The sequence below is a fragment of the Stenella coeruleoalba genome (assembly GCF_951394435.1).
Source record: "Stenella coeruleoalba genome assembly, chromosome: 2".
Taxonomy (NCBI): Eukaryota; Metazoa; Chordata; class Mammalia; order Artiodactyla; family Delphinidae; genus Stenella; species Stenella coeruleoalba.
The window spans coordinates 172,549,367-172,564,106 of NC_137147.1; the positions used below are offsets into that span (position 1 = coordinate 172,549,367).

The 14,740-nt window shown below is 38.9% G+C and overlaps 1 protein-coding gene across 2 annotated transcripts in view; it reads left to right on the plus strand.

Annotated features, from left to right (window-relative positions):
• MYO3A (myosin IIIA) overlaps positions 1-14,740 on the plus strand; it is a 176,919-nt gene that overhangs the window by 132,310 nt on the left and 29,869 nt on the right. Inside the window, exons 24-29 of one of the 2 annotated variants that reach the window (XM_079915200.1) lie at positions 1-80; positions 526-603; positions 3,137-3,342; positions 9,279-9,390; positions 12,164-12,326; positions 13,929-14,052. In XM_079915200.1, coding sequence (XP_079771326.1) covers positions 1-80; positions 526-603; positions 3,137-3,342; positions 9,279-9,390; positions 12,164-12,326; positions 13,929-14,052 — 763 coding nt within the window. Of the gene's footprint in view, positions 81-525; positions 604-3,136; positions 3,343-9,278; positions 9,391-12,163; positions 12,327-13,928; positions 14,053-14,740 lie in introns of those variants that run through there. The other variant, XM_079915197.1, reaches the window with a different exon arrangement.

Consider the following 14,740-nt stretch of genomic DNA (forward strand, 5'->3'; position numbering starts at 1 on the left):
GTAATCTGCCATATTCTAAAACTAAAAACATAATGAACTATCAAATGAGGACTTCAGAAAAATCAATCAACGTGACAAAGGTAAGGAAATGTATTCTTCATGGCAGTTGAGTCTAAGAATCTAACCTTTACAATGGAAGTATTTGTATGATAAGAGCAAACAGCCTTTCCCTTCGTTTTCTCCCTTTGATCTTTCTTTTCTACTTAAACAGATACTTATGTTCATATTACCGCTAGTCACTAAGATAATCATGCATTTCTGATATATTCCTAACTCTTCATTTATAGCTAGTTTTAATGTTACTCTAAGACCAACTAAAAATGTATTAGCTAAGGTCAGAGATACATTCCAGGCAAAACTGATTAAAATCCCAATGAGACTGGCAAAACAATTACCTTAAAATTAAAATTCAACATTTTGTTATTTTATGTGTGTGAAGGCATAGACTAAGGAAAATTCCACGTGCTCCCTGTAGAGCATACATTACAATAGGTGCTGAACTATCGCTGTCTTTCTGGGTCTTAGGGTGAAACTGGAGAAGCCGCCCGTCACGCCAGAGAGACAACCAACATGAAAACACAAACAGTTGCTTCGTATTTTAGAGTAAGATATTAAATTATGTTGTGTGTGCTTAGGCATGTTATTTATTCTAAATGGGAGTTACAGATTAAAAGTAAGTAACAAATATCAGAGTGCTATTAGCAAAAGAGAATTTGTGTTGTATTTCATTTACTATCTGTTAGATACACGATATGTTACAGTGCATTCTCAAAAACCTATGGGTTGGTTTACTTTGGTATTTTATTGATGAAATTATTGTACACTAGGTCAATCTTAATGGCGGTCTGTAGCTTGGTTACAATTTGTCCATAGAACCAAATACATTTTCACTAGAATAAAGCCTAAAAGGGTTTGAAATTCAGTGGTATGAAAACCATCAGCCCTCCTTCCCACCCCTGAATGATCTTAAGGTGGACAGATGGGACAAGGTTGAGCATCCACCTCCACTCCACGTCTCCCTGTACCTAGACGAGCTGAACACCTCGAAAGAAAAGCAGAACTGGTGTAGGCACGGGACAAAGAGAAGGGACACCAGGGAAATACCAGTAACATGCCAAGGAAGTGAGTCACTGTGTCCTTAGCATAGGACCAAGGTGACCTTTCTTCCTTGGACAAGATAGGAGAGAGATAGAAAAGAAAAGAAGCACTTCATTCTCTCTGTGCCCTGGAAAACAAACTCTAGATGACCCTGCCTTCATTATTGGTTCCAGTTCTTGTTTATCTCTCTGATAAAATCATACTAACCAGCTAATGAAAATGAATAAAATACCACCTAAAATTTAGAAATTTATTAATATCATGTAATGTGGGAGAAGGGGAGGAAATGGGGTTAAATTTACTACATGTTCAGTGAATAAATCCAGTTCCCTAACAGAGTCATGAAATACTTTTAAAAATAACTGGGTAGCTTTATTAAATATTTCTCAAGTCCTAAGCTCGTAGCAGACAGTGTGTGCTTAACATCTTTGAGTAGCACGTAGTGCATTTATATGCTTAATATCTCGTTTGCTGCTGGTACATCCACCTTACAGCAGGCTGCAGCACAGCTGAAGGACTGAAAGTATTTACAGCCAGATTATTTTCGTCTTTAAGTGAGTCATCCAAGACCATTACCATACCACTGTTGTTGACATCAAACAGTGTGTGTATGTTCCAGCCATGCATTCATAAAGTCGTTTTACACCTCGGGCTGCAGTGAAAAGGGATAGAAGGCAATTCCGTATAGTATGTACCATATTTTAAGTTATGTTTCACTCTGCAGAGGAGGATGAACATGATGTAATTCTCTGCCTTGGTCCCTAAGGAGCACCAGTGCCTAAATTGCAGGGAGCTCTTGCTCAGCATGCCAACAGACACGTCTATCACCTTTCTATCTCTAGTGTCTGGCAGATGTTTGCAATGATGACTCACAGATAAATGTTATGAACAGGGCCCCAAAGTGGCAGACCCCAGCTGTTTGAAGAAGCTCACAGCTGAGTGTCGGTGCCCAAGAGGAAGCTGTGCAAACCCAGTGCTTTGTCAGTTGCCCAATTCCAGGATTTGGTTTGCACTGGCTTTGTAACCCAGGCTTTATATTTCCATCAGTAAAGGAGATTCAGCCATCAACAGCTGTCTATGTTCCTACACTCGTTACCTTGCCAACAATCGTAATCCCGGTCTTTGACATACTGGTTGGTTGGGATTTCATTTTAGTTGAACCATGATTATCCTACTGTGTTATACTTGGTTGTCCAGCAATTGGCTGCTGTTTTAATACGGTATTGCTGCAGAAGACGGTTTTCATATCTATGTGGTTAAAATATTTCTAAAATCAGAAAATTATCAAACTAGAGCAGATTAGAATACTTAAGTGGATTTGCTTATTTTTATAACTGTGTCTTACATAGTAAAATGCATTAACTTCTCAGTCCTTATTTTAAACTAGGAGATGATACTCAGAGGGATTAAAGTGTTTACTTTCATACTTTCTACAAAAAAAGAACTAGACAAGGAAATTAATCGTATAAGGAGGAAACCAGATTGTGTGCTAAATATTGTAATTTGGCCAGTTTCCCTGAGAGGATATAATTACTTCCAAACAAGCTATATCAAAAATAATTTCGTCTATTAATTAAAGTTGCCTTAAGAATTCACAGGCAAGGGCTTCCCTGGTGGTGCAGTGGTTGAGAGCCCGCCTGCCGATGCAGGGGACGCGGGTTCGTGCCCCGGTCTGGGAAGATCCCGCATGCCGCGGAGCGGCTGGGCCCGTGAGCCATGGCCGCTGAGCCTGTGCTCAGCGATGGGAGAGGCCACAACAGTGAGAGGCCCGCGTACCGAAAAAAAAAAAAAAAAAGAATTCACAGGCAACCTTTTAATAGCTAAGTTCCTAGTTATTGCCTCTACATTTTTATGAGTAAATATGTATTTTTTAAAATATACTATCAAGAAAATATTTATTAACACATATATCCCTCATTGTGAATTACTGTGTAACTCTCAGTTTTCAGATTTTATTCTTATAATTAAAAGAAAGACCTGCGAGCTCATAAGTTTCTGAATGCTACGCTGGGAATTTTATTTTTGTTGCATATTATAGTATTCTCTGATGGATTTGTTATCTAAAATGGTGGTCGGCCAACCTCACTTTGTCCGCTGCATCAAACCAAACAATGAACGTCAGGCAAGAAAATACGACAAAGAGAAAGTCCTGCTCCAGCTTCGCTACACAGGCATTCTGGAAACAGCGAGAATTCGAAGGCAGGGATACTCACATCGGATACTTTTTGCCAACTTTATAAAGCGGTATGTGGACTTCTTTTTAGTTTCCATGTACAGTAAAAATTCTTGAGAAGAATGATAGGAAACAGAAAGAGAATCACGCAGGGGTTCTAGAAAGGAGGCATTTTGTTCATGAAAATGATTGTGTGTCGAAAGAGCAGGTAACTCTTAACTGGGGCTGGAAATTTCTGTTGTCAGCTGAGAGATCCAGGTCAGAGACAGGATGACAGAGGGGCCTGAGATTCTGTTCTGGGGAGCCGGTTCTCATCTTAGCTCTGCCACTTGCTGGGTGATCATGGGCCGGTACCAGTGATCGCCAATGAGGGGAGACTTTGACCCTCAAAAAACATGTTAATGTGTGGAGACATTTTCAGTTGTCACAACTGGTGGGAGGGCAGGGTGCTGACGGCATCTAGTGTGTGGAGACCAGAGATGCTGCTAAACATCCCAAAATGCACAGGACAACCTCCCCGCCCCCAACAATGAATTATCCAGCCTAAGATATTAACAGTGTCAAGGCTGACAAACCCTGGCCTCCAGGAAACCTCATTTTCCTCATGACTGCCTGATAGAGTTGTTACGAGGATCGAGTGAGATAGTCTCTAAAGGGGATTTAGAAGACATACAGAAGCAATTAGGTTTTAGGAGTCCTTCTCAGTGTTCAAGATTAATGTAAAATGAATTAAGTTATGTATTAAATGTATATGATCAAGTGACACACTAGTGGTGCTACAGAGGCTCAATATCTTATATATTTAATGTTTGAAATGCCCATGTTTCTGATACTTATCAATTCGATGATTTAGCCATTAAACTTGAAGTTTCAATTTTCAAAAGTGAAATCTATTACAATTTTCAGGTAAAGCCTAGCATTTGAGGAAGTCTCCATAGGTAACATTCTCTGCCTTTTTTAAAGAGTGTACAAAGTAATATTAAGAATAAAACAAAGTTTTGTGATTGCACAATGAACTGTGCAATCTTTTACTTGGGGTAACCAAGACCCTTTCTAAATGAAATGAGAATTCTAATTCTTTTTGCGTATTTTCAGCAATTCATGGTAATTTTTGAGTTTTTTTCTTTAGAAACCTAGGAAAGGAAAGAAAGGTGTTCATTTGAACTGCCTTGATAGAGAGAAAACCCTCCCACATTTTCATGACAGAGAGCAAAATTACATAAATATAGTGACTTTCATATTGGCAACTCTTCTATAGTAGTTTAAGACAGACTTAAAAACTTCAAGGTTTAGAGTTCAGAAGTACAGCCAACATTTAATCATTGACTTTACTTCTCACAGAGCAGACACAATTTTATATTCAAAACTTAAGAAATAAAAAATACTGGAATTTCTTATTGGCCAGTAGGTAAATTCTCCATTCTGTACCTGAAAGCAGGTAACCCAAACGTTCTTGAGTTTCAAATTTCAAATTAAAATTTGACCTTATTATTATACTTTTCATTTTTTAGGAGAAGAGTTCATCTTTAACTTGCTTAACTATCAATATAGGTAACGTTAATATATTCTTAATATAAGTACCCTTAAATTTCAGTGACTTTTTTTACTATACAAGGCACTGTGCTAAGTACTGTGGAAGACACTGAGTTTTAAAGCTTGCTTGATCCTCAAGAGTTAACAGTCCAGTTAGGATTCTCAGAGCTGCAGACTTAGAGGTTAATGAACAACGCAGGGTAATAAATACCAAGATCCAAAGGGATGGTACATAGTGTAAGAGTTCAGGGAAGAGAAAGCTGACCTCCAAGAAGGCTGATAAGAGAGAATATCAAGAAAGAGTGCTAAACAAGGATCTGATGGTGGCATAGTTTATGGAGAAGACAGGAAGGGGCTTTCTTGGCGTACAGGTTGGTGTTCCAAAGACTAGAGGGACTTGGATTAGACTGGCTGAGCAGTATGTGTCACTGACGTGACAGACATTATAAAGATGGGATCAGATGGGCAAACCGATCAGGTAAAGTTACGAAGAGAGAGCCTTAAATGCTAGACTAAACTAGGAGTTTCAAAACTATCTATGGTTTTACAATCTGGCCCGTAGACGAGCTGAGCTGATTTTCTTGATGATGTTGTACTTGAAAGTAACTTATTTGGGAGGTCAGAGGTGAGAATAAAATTTTAAATATGCTTCCAAGTCCCACGCTATTATAGAATAGCAAATTACTACATGATAAATGAAGAGGGGAAAAAACTAAGCTTATGGAGAACATGTGAATAACTGTTCTGAATCTAGGGAGCTCCAGAAAGAAAAGGCTAAGCCTTTTCTCTGTCACTAATTTGAAAACTGTCATCCGAATTGGCTAGACTCTTAGGAAGGCAGGACAATTTGCAAAGGCCCTGTGGAGGTGTAAATAGGACTAACTAACCCTCCTCTGTCTGGCTTAGCCTTTGACTAACCCTCCTTGTAAGATGCAAAATTCATCAGACCCTTTGTCCATTCTGTTGTAGATAAACTCTTCTGTTTTGTGACAAAGAAATAATCCTTAAGGAAGACACATAACATGAACTTACTTTGCACAAGACACTGGGTTTTTACTGTAGTTATTTCAAATGAACCCTTACACTAAGAAGCCACTGAAGTTGGCTCTATTTTCCCACCAGGCACCTATACACAATGGTTTGGCTTTCAGAGCTCTAAAACAAACAGAACTTAACGAAGGAAGTAGTGTAGTGAAGGAGGTAAGTACACATGCTTTGAAATCAGAAAACCCAGGTTTGAATCCCAATTCTGCCACTTACTAAATGTGTGACTTTGTTCAGCGTTACTTGAGTAACGTTCAATCTTCAGTCTTCCCATCTGCAAATAAGGATGATGATGATAGTATCAATATCTACTTTATAGGTGGTTATAAACAGTAAATGAAGAAATATATGTGAAGTTTGTAGATAGAGCCAAATGTCGACAATACATAGCAGCTATAATTATTTTCATTATTATTTTTGCCTCAGCCTCAAACTCCCCGAATTACTTACAGCCTACTGTGCTGTGGTCTAAAATACCACAATGTACACCATGAAGCGAACCCATAAAAAGCAAAGCGGAGTCAGTATGTTGGATTTAAAACGAGGCACAACAAAGCACAGGTCTGGGGCTTTCCTCCATAAGCTCATCTGGTGTGCCTAGGTGTTTATTTCCACAGCAAGTCCCAGAGACAGTCCATGAGTCACTCAACAAGCATTTAATTGCAGACCCACTATGTTCCAGTCCTTGAACAAAAGATTAACTCAGATCTTAACCCAAAGATTCATAAAAGAACCTCTGACGTTAAGAAACTCACAGTCCAGACTAGTTGTGGGAACAGGGATCTGATTATCTACATTATCATACGATGTAACGTAAACTCCAGGAGGCCAGGGTGTTGGTCTGCCGTGTTCACTGCAGTGTCCCCAGCACTTAGGAGGGTGCCTGGCACATGCTGGGTGTTCAATAAGTATTTGTTACACGAATGAAAGAGAGTGGATATTTTTACTAAAAGTGTGCAGGTCTGGGAGCATGAAGTAGAGCTGGGGGGAGTGAGGAGAGAAGGGGGAGACTTCTTAGATTATAGTAGAAATTCAGAGAAAGCAGATAATCATAAAAGTAATATATATATTAGAACATCAACATGTATTCATTTTTCAATCTTTTGATATAGGCTTATTTTTTTCTTTGAATAATGTCCACTAATCAGAGTTTATTGACTCTTTCTTACATAAACTGTTCATAATCCCTTAGGTATGATTTCCATTCATATTTCTTGAGGGGAAGCAAGAAGTTAAAGATAACTCCTGAAACAATCACAGGGCTAAATATTCCTTGATTCTTATGATTCTGCTCCAACTTCTGTAATGGCTTCCTCCATGTTTAATTCCATAGTTTTTTAGAATAAGTACTTCTTTAGAAGGTCTCACCAAAGCATTTGGTGCATTTTTCGAGAAAGAGCCCTCTGGCTTTCCTCACTCACGTTTCATCAGTTTATCTGATATTTATTTGAGTAACTCCTCACCAAGTGAATGAACAGGTTTGGCAGCAAACACGGCTCCCCTGGGAGGAGCAGAAGCGCCCAGGCACACTAGGCAGAGCTGCGGCCCACGCACCCCAAGTGTGCAGTGGACATCAGCCGGTGTGTCTTACACAGGGAAATAGAATGTTAGTCCAGGGGTCTGTTCACTGAAGATTTGTTAAAGAGCGTTTCTAGAATGTCGGAAGAGTAGGTCTTCTTTGAGGGAACAAGGAGTGAGGATGGAAGGACATACAGGCACAGAGGATGACACACCCAGAAGCATCGAGCCACGAGCAGATGTGGCCCTTTGGCATAACTGTGAATAGCTTTCATGACTGGAGCCCAAGATGTCCGTGGAAGATGGCCAAGGGTGAGGCTAGCAAGGCGGGCAGGGATACAGAGCAGGAGGGGGCATGCAGACTCGTCATCATGCGTGGCAGCCAGTTTTAAAGACGGCCTTTCAGCAGGTGTGACCTCTGCATTTCCTACGTTGTCACACTTCCCGGCTCACATATTCACGTGGCCTGCCCAGCCTTGGAAAGCACCTGCTTTTGCCGTCCCAGCTTAGAACGTGGGAAATTCTCGGACACTTTCAAGTCAGGAAAGGACTTGATCAGATTTTCATTTTATTAAGATGATTCAGACAGAGCTGTGGACATCGGCTAGGACGCGGGGAGGAGGGCGTGAAGACGCACATAGCCAGTCGGGAGGTGGTTTAAGGTAAGGGCAGTAGGACTAGAGAAAAAGGGATTTCAGAGAGGCTTCTAAGCTTGTCGGATACACCGAGTGAAGAGTAGGAAAGAATCTAGGATGACACGCAGATTTCTAGCTTTAGTACTTTAAGAAGGGGTGACATCATTCACAGAGATAAGAAGGAAAAGGTGAGGCATGTTGCTGAGTCCGGAGTGTCTGTGGGATAAGCAGGTGGGGGTGTAGGGTAGGCAGTCAGAAGTAATGTGTTCCCAGTTTATGGAAATAGGGCTGAGGATGTATGTAGAGCGATCATCACATACAGGGAAGAGTCAGAGCCGTGCATGTAGACGTGACGCGTGAGAGAGCTTAGAAAGAAACAGAGCACTGTAGAGCCCTAGCATTGAAGCAGCAAGTCGAGGAGGCATGTCGAGGAGACTGAAAAGGAGGAGGAGAAACGGGGGAGGGGCAGGGTGGGCTGGGAATCTCAGGGACACTCTCTCAAGACGGAGAACTACAGAAGGAACACTTAGGGTTAGGATGGAAAACAACCGGCTAAGGCTTCATCACTAAAAGATCATATGCGATTAAATAAGATCCCAGGAGCGGAGGAGTGATGGGAAGTAGGGAACTGGAGACAGTTAACCTAAACCATCTTTCTGTTTGTCCACAAAGCTAGTGGGGGATATGGAAGCATTTCAGAGGAGAGGCACTCAGGGGGATTGCTTTGCGCTAAGTGTGAGGAGGCTGGAGAGAGAAAGGGGATTGAAAATACACAGAAGAAAAGAGGAGGAGGGGCAGGAAGAGATGACATCTAGAACACAGGCTGATGGGCAGTATCTCCTCCTCTCTCATTTCCCTCCTGCATTAAGCCCTTACTCACTTCCTCCCCTCAATTGTTGCTGTAATGCGGGAAGTTCGTGTAGAATTAAACTCCTTCATCCAATTTGAAGATCAGCTCCCAGTGTTTTTGTGAAGATGAAAAAAATGAATGAAATCTTTCCCTCTGCTTCTGCCACTGCGGTCCTTCTGCTTTTAGTGACCAGAGAAAGGTTGCTTTCTAAAAAATATCCAGTTAATTTTTTTTTGAACGACAGAGTTTTGTACGGGGTTTTAGTGTTGTGTTGAAAAGCATCACTGAAGTGAAAAAGCAATGCTCAAATTACACAAGTAGTCAGTCTGGAATTCAATTTACTGCAGAGTTGTTCTAAGAAGCCCACCAGGCTCCTGAGACGTTAAACTTTTATGAAATACTAACCAGCCCTCTCTCCCATTCAAAGGTACCACGTTCTCTGTTACAAGTGGTGTGAAGAACCTCCACTGAGCCCTGACACCTGTGCCACCATTTTGGAAAAAGCTGGTCTTGATAACTGGGCTCTTGGAAAAACAAAAGTAATGTTTTCATATAATTTTCAAGAAAAAAATTCATACTTATGGCGGATGTACTGAGAATTACATTTTACAGTGATTGAAAATATCATGGCTTTTCATGTTATAGAATCTTTAGCTTGAAATAGGGGAAGAAAATTGATAAAGTCATAGCGGTTTCCTTCTTCAGCAAAATTAAACACTTTGCTCTCGTAAAGGTTTCTTTTAAGAAATTCAAGAAAAATATATCTTGAAGAGCTATCCAAAAAAAGATGAAAGGGATGACTCTAGAAAACAGACTTTTATATTTTCTCTGTTTTATCAGCACCAAATATAGTCAAAAAGCTGTCGAGAATCATAATGATTTCAATAGGATTCTGTTTTTCTTTATTTTCCTAATTCTCAAATCTGCTTTTGTTGTAAACTTGAAATTTATCTGGAGTGAAATGTTATTACTAGACGCACACTATAGGTGTTTGGATATTGGTGTGTTTATGTATCAGATCTGAGAGCCTGTGAGATCTTAGCTTATTTAATCCCTTAAAGCAGCGGTCCCCAGCGTTTTTGGCACCAGGGACTGGTTTCGCGGAAGACAGTTTTTCCGCGGATGGGGGGCGGGGGGAGGATGGCTCAGGCGGTAACGGGAGCAGTGGGGAGCCCCAGAGGAAGCTCCGCTCGCTTGCCTGCCGCTCCCCTCCTGCTGTGCGGCCCGGTTCCTCCTGGGAGTCGGGGACCCCTGCCTTAAAGAATGAAGTACAAAATCATAACCTGTTTTGAATATGGAAGTAAGATAGGTGGCTTCTTGGAGAAAGGATGCATTTACTTCTCAGATATCCTCAGAGCATTACAAACAAGATGGGGATAAGGAGATAAACAGGACCAGGTCCTGGGAGTGCACTAAAGGTATCACTGGGGGAGGATGGAGAAGAAAATCAAGCTAAGGCAAAGAAGTACTCAGATTGACCACTCAAGAGTAACTGCTTTCAGCTCTTCCATAGACGTAGACTGACATGCCACCCTTGCCAAGAAATCTATATTAGCTGTGGGAAGTGTGGGACAGAATGTTCATATGTTCAGATGAACAGTTAGGCCTGTTAGTTACCTCTTTTATATACAGTAGTGTGTATCTGTCAGTTCCAATCTCCCAATTTATCCCCCCACCCCGCCGCCACCGATTTCCCCCTCGGTAACGATAAGTTTGTTTTCCACATCTGTGACTCTATTTCTGTTTTGTAAATAAGTTCATTTGTACAATTTTTTTTAGATTCCACATATAAACAATGTCATATGATATTTGTCTTTCTTATAACTGATTCACTTTGCTGTATAGCAGAAACTAACACAACATTGTAAATCAACTCTACTCCAATAAAAATTAGTTTAAAAAAAGAAAAGTTAGGCCTGTAACAATTTAAGGAAATTTTCAAAGTGTTTATCTTATACGGAGTGTCCCACATATTCAGTAATCCGTATTTACTTTAGTATTTAGTAAGGGGAATTCCCGAGCATTACAAAGATATGTTTTCTATTCACACCATTTTCTTTCAGATTCTCACAAGAGTGCATTTTGTCAGGCTGACATCTCATGATTTATGGTCTGAAACACATGCCTAACTTCAAATGGAGTTTTAACTTGTAAAAAAGCCCTTTGCAGTTCCAGTTTTGCATGATATTTAAGCAGCATTTGTATTTTTCCACTTCACCTTTTCCAGTTCATTAAGATGGATAAAAGTATTCAATATAAGAACATTCCTAAGGCTGTGCAAAAAAAAATGATGACCTTTTTAGATAGATTGAATTTTAAATGAATTGTCGGCAGTAGAACAGACTAAATATATTAGCATCTAGAGTCCTGTAGAAATTAAAACTAAATTCAATCAAAACCTGTAATGCTAAACTGTTGGCCCTTGGTGCCAGGCTTCTAAGTGCTGAGAGAATTCTACAGTCAGGGTTACCAGGTCTCATGACTCAGCTCTCAAATTTGAATTCAAGTGACTTCTTAGTGGATTCAATAAACTCTCTTTGAGGTGACTTTCATTAGTAAATTTAGCCATTAAAAGAAAAAAAACATACCTTCCTATTTCCTGGGAGTGGTTGAAAACTCTTAGTTGAGAACAGCTCCGAGCCTTCAGGCTCCCCTGTTGCTCCGATTCATTTTGATTTTAGAATCATCAAAAACCAGCCCTCCTATCTTCACAGTGGCTGCTGGGTCCGGTGAGAAAGTTGTTCATTCTGCATGGGACCCTCTCTCTGCCTTACTCTCTCCACTGACAACACTGTGAGCCCCTTCAGGGCAGTGCCCCTGGTTTGTTCACCTTTGTGTTCCAGCAGATAAGTACATAGAATAGGTCTCAGTAAACATTTGGTGAATGAACTCCTCTAACTATAATTGTCCTCTCTCTTACAAATAGATTTGTAAGATTTTTAAGTTTGGGAAGTTTAATTATCTCTTCTTTCAAAAAGCATAAAAAATTAGCTTTGTCCAGAGTATCTGATGCTAAAACTTTAATAAAAGAGCTTGGTATCCTCCACTCATATTGGCCTATCCAACAAAACCGAGGTACCTGTTGCAAATAAACAGTATGATTGTTAAACTATATTCCTTCTCAAAGAGGGGTTTTCTTCAATCATAAAAATCTATAATGTGATAGCAACATCCAAGCCAAAGAAGCAAAAGATAGTGATTTCCAAAATCGAAAAATGTTTAGAATATAATCTAGTCTTCAGAGCACAGCACATGACTGTTCCACACCTGCATGCCGTAGTTTTATTTGTGTTTTATTTTAATTCTTTTAAGGTGTTCCTTAAGTATTATCATGTGGAACAGTTAAATTTAATGCGAAAGGAAGCCATCGACAAGCTTATTTTGATTCAAGCCTGTGTCAGAGGATTCTTGGGCTCAAGAAGATACCAAAAAATACAGAAGAAAAGGAAAGAGAGCGCTATCATAATACAGTCAGGTAATCACTCAGACCATCTCACCGTGTAACAGAACATAATGCTGTGTTTAGATGTGTGCATGAAATCAAATCTTACTTACCTCCAATTCTTATGTCGCTTTCGTGTTTAATTCCAAACTCTGTTACCTTGATACTTTCTCTATGCTAAATCTGAATGATTGTTGTAGTGACTGACACTTTTAATATCTGAATAAATGTTTTGTTTTAAAGAAAATAATTTTCAAATTTTCTGTCACAATGAAACACAATTGATGTATTGTGCAAGCTACAGCAAGTGACTGAATTAATTGTAGATCTCAAGAATCATATTATTATAACCCATTGGGCAGTAACATTTTCCCTACTTTATTCCAAAGGTTACACTTGCCATAATTTTTGACAACTTAATGAAATCTCACTCTGCTAAAGGGCATCCATTTCTTTCTGTTAACTGTAGGGAAATAATATTTATAATCATATTTCACAAGTTTTTATTAAATGTATTAATAGACTTTGGATTTCACTTTCCATTTTTCTATAAAAAGCTAAATTTAGAACACAGCATGGCTTAATACAATATCTTTCAAAAACTTTTGACTAGATACCCATAACAAACAATGTATTTACTCTGTAACCCGATATACACACATACTACAAGCACTGCATTCTGATACTTTTCTATTCTGGTTTATTCCATTTAATTTCTAGTTGTTAGATTTGGCCCACTAAATCGATCTTATGATCCACTATTTATTTGCAAGCTACATTCTGAAGAACACTGATGTGGTGGGCAGAGTAGCTGACTGACATTCAAAAGATTCAGTTCAAGATCCAGTTCCAATCCGTCAGTCCGTAAGAGCTCATCATCATCTTTTGGAATTTTAAGCCCTTCACTTCTCACTGGGACATCAAAAATGCAAACCCTGCAATTTGGGATTTAATTCTTTATCCACAATTCCAAACTTCATAAAACACTGAAAAAAGAGGTTTTTCATAATTCATTTGGAAGTGAAACATGACCTAATATTCACAGTCCTTTATTCATCCCACTTGGTAAGAACTGTATGTTTTTCTGGAGAAACATTCATGTGTTTGACTATGGAATGCTGATTTACCATGGGGAATTTTACAGAATATATGTTATTTGTTCCAAATTACTTTTCTAAAAATTTTTTTTAAAAAGTTTAAGTCTGAATTCTGAAATATATCTGGCTCCAAGAATAATTGGCCAAAAGGTTCAAACCATATCCTTAGATAATAGGGGTTTTCTCCCATGAATAGCTGAACATGGCAGAAATAAAGGAAACATAAGCATTAGCAGATATTAAGCAAATGGTGAGTACACGTTGTCTTTTTCATCAACTTAGCTCATCTCTATCATTTTAGTTTCATCTTAATACTCCCCTTAAAACGAAAGTTACTTCAATTATTTTCTTGCTAAAGCTTGTCGTCCGGAAGAGTCTTCTTAATGAGTCCCATATTTTTTCGAACCTGTTCTATTTGGAATCTTTAATTTCATTTTCCTCTTTGGCACTGATGGTGAAAAGCCATTTGTTTCTACCCATTGAAGTAATGCTTTTTATTTATTATAATTAACACTGCTCTGGGCCTTATATGTTTCAGCTGCAAGAGGACATCTAGCCAGGAAACAAAGGAAAGAAATTGATAACACGAAAAACACAGCAGTAAAAACCATTCAGACTCAAGATCAGGAATTTGACTACAAGAAAAACTTTGAAAATAAAAGGTAAAATAATGTTCATTCTTATACCATCTTGACAGTATAGATTTTTCACATCTGGAAAGTCACAAAATAAAGTCCACAGTGAACAAGATGTGGTACACATATACAATGTAATATTTCTTAGCCATATAAAGGAATGAAATAGTGCCATTTGCAGAGACATGGATAGACCTAGAGACTGTCAGACAGAGTGAAGTAAGAAAGAAAAAAACAAGTATCATATAATATTGCTTATATGTGGAACCTAGAAAAATGGTGCAGATGAACTTATTTGCAAAGCAGAAATAGAGACACAGATGTAGAGAACAAACTTATGGATACCAAGGGGGGAAGGAGGGGTAGGATGAATTGGGAGAATGGGATTGATATATATACCCTACTATGTATGAAATAGATAACTAATGAGAACCTGCTGTATAGCACAGAGCACAGGGAACTCTACTCAGTGCTCTGTGGTGACCTAAATGGGAAGGAAATCCAAAAAACCAGGGGGGAGATATATATATATATATATATATATATATATATATATATATATATATATATATATATATATATATATATGTATCTGATTCACTTTGCTGTACAGTAGAAACTAACACAACATCGTAAAGCAATTATATTCCAATAAAAATTTAAAAAATAAAAGTCCACAGTCTGTCTCATACCTAACCAGGTTCCTGACAGTGAT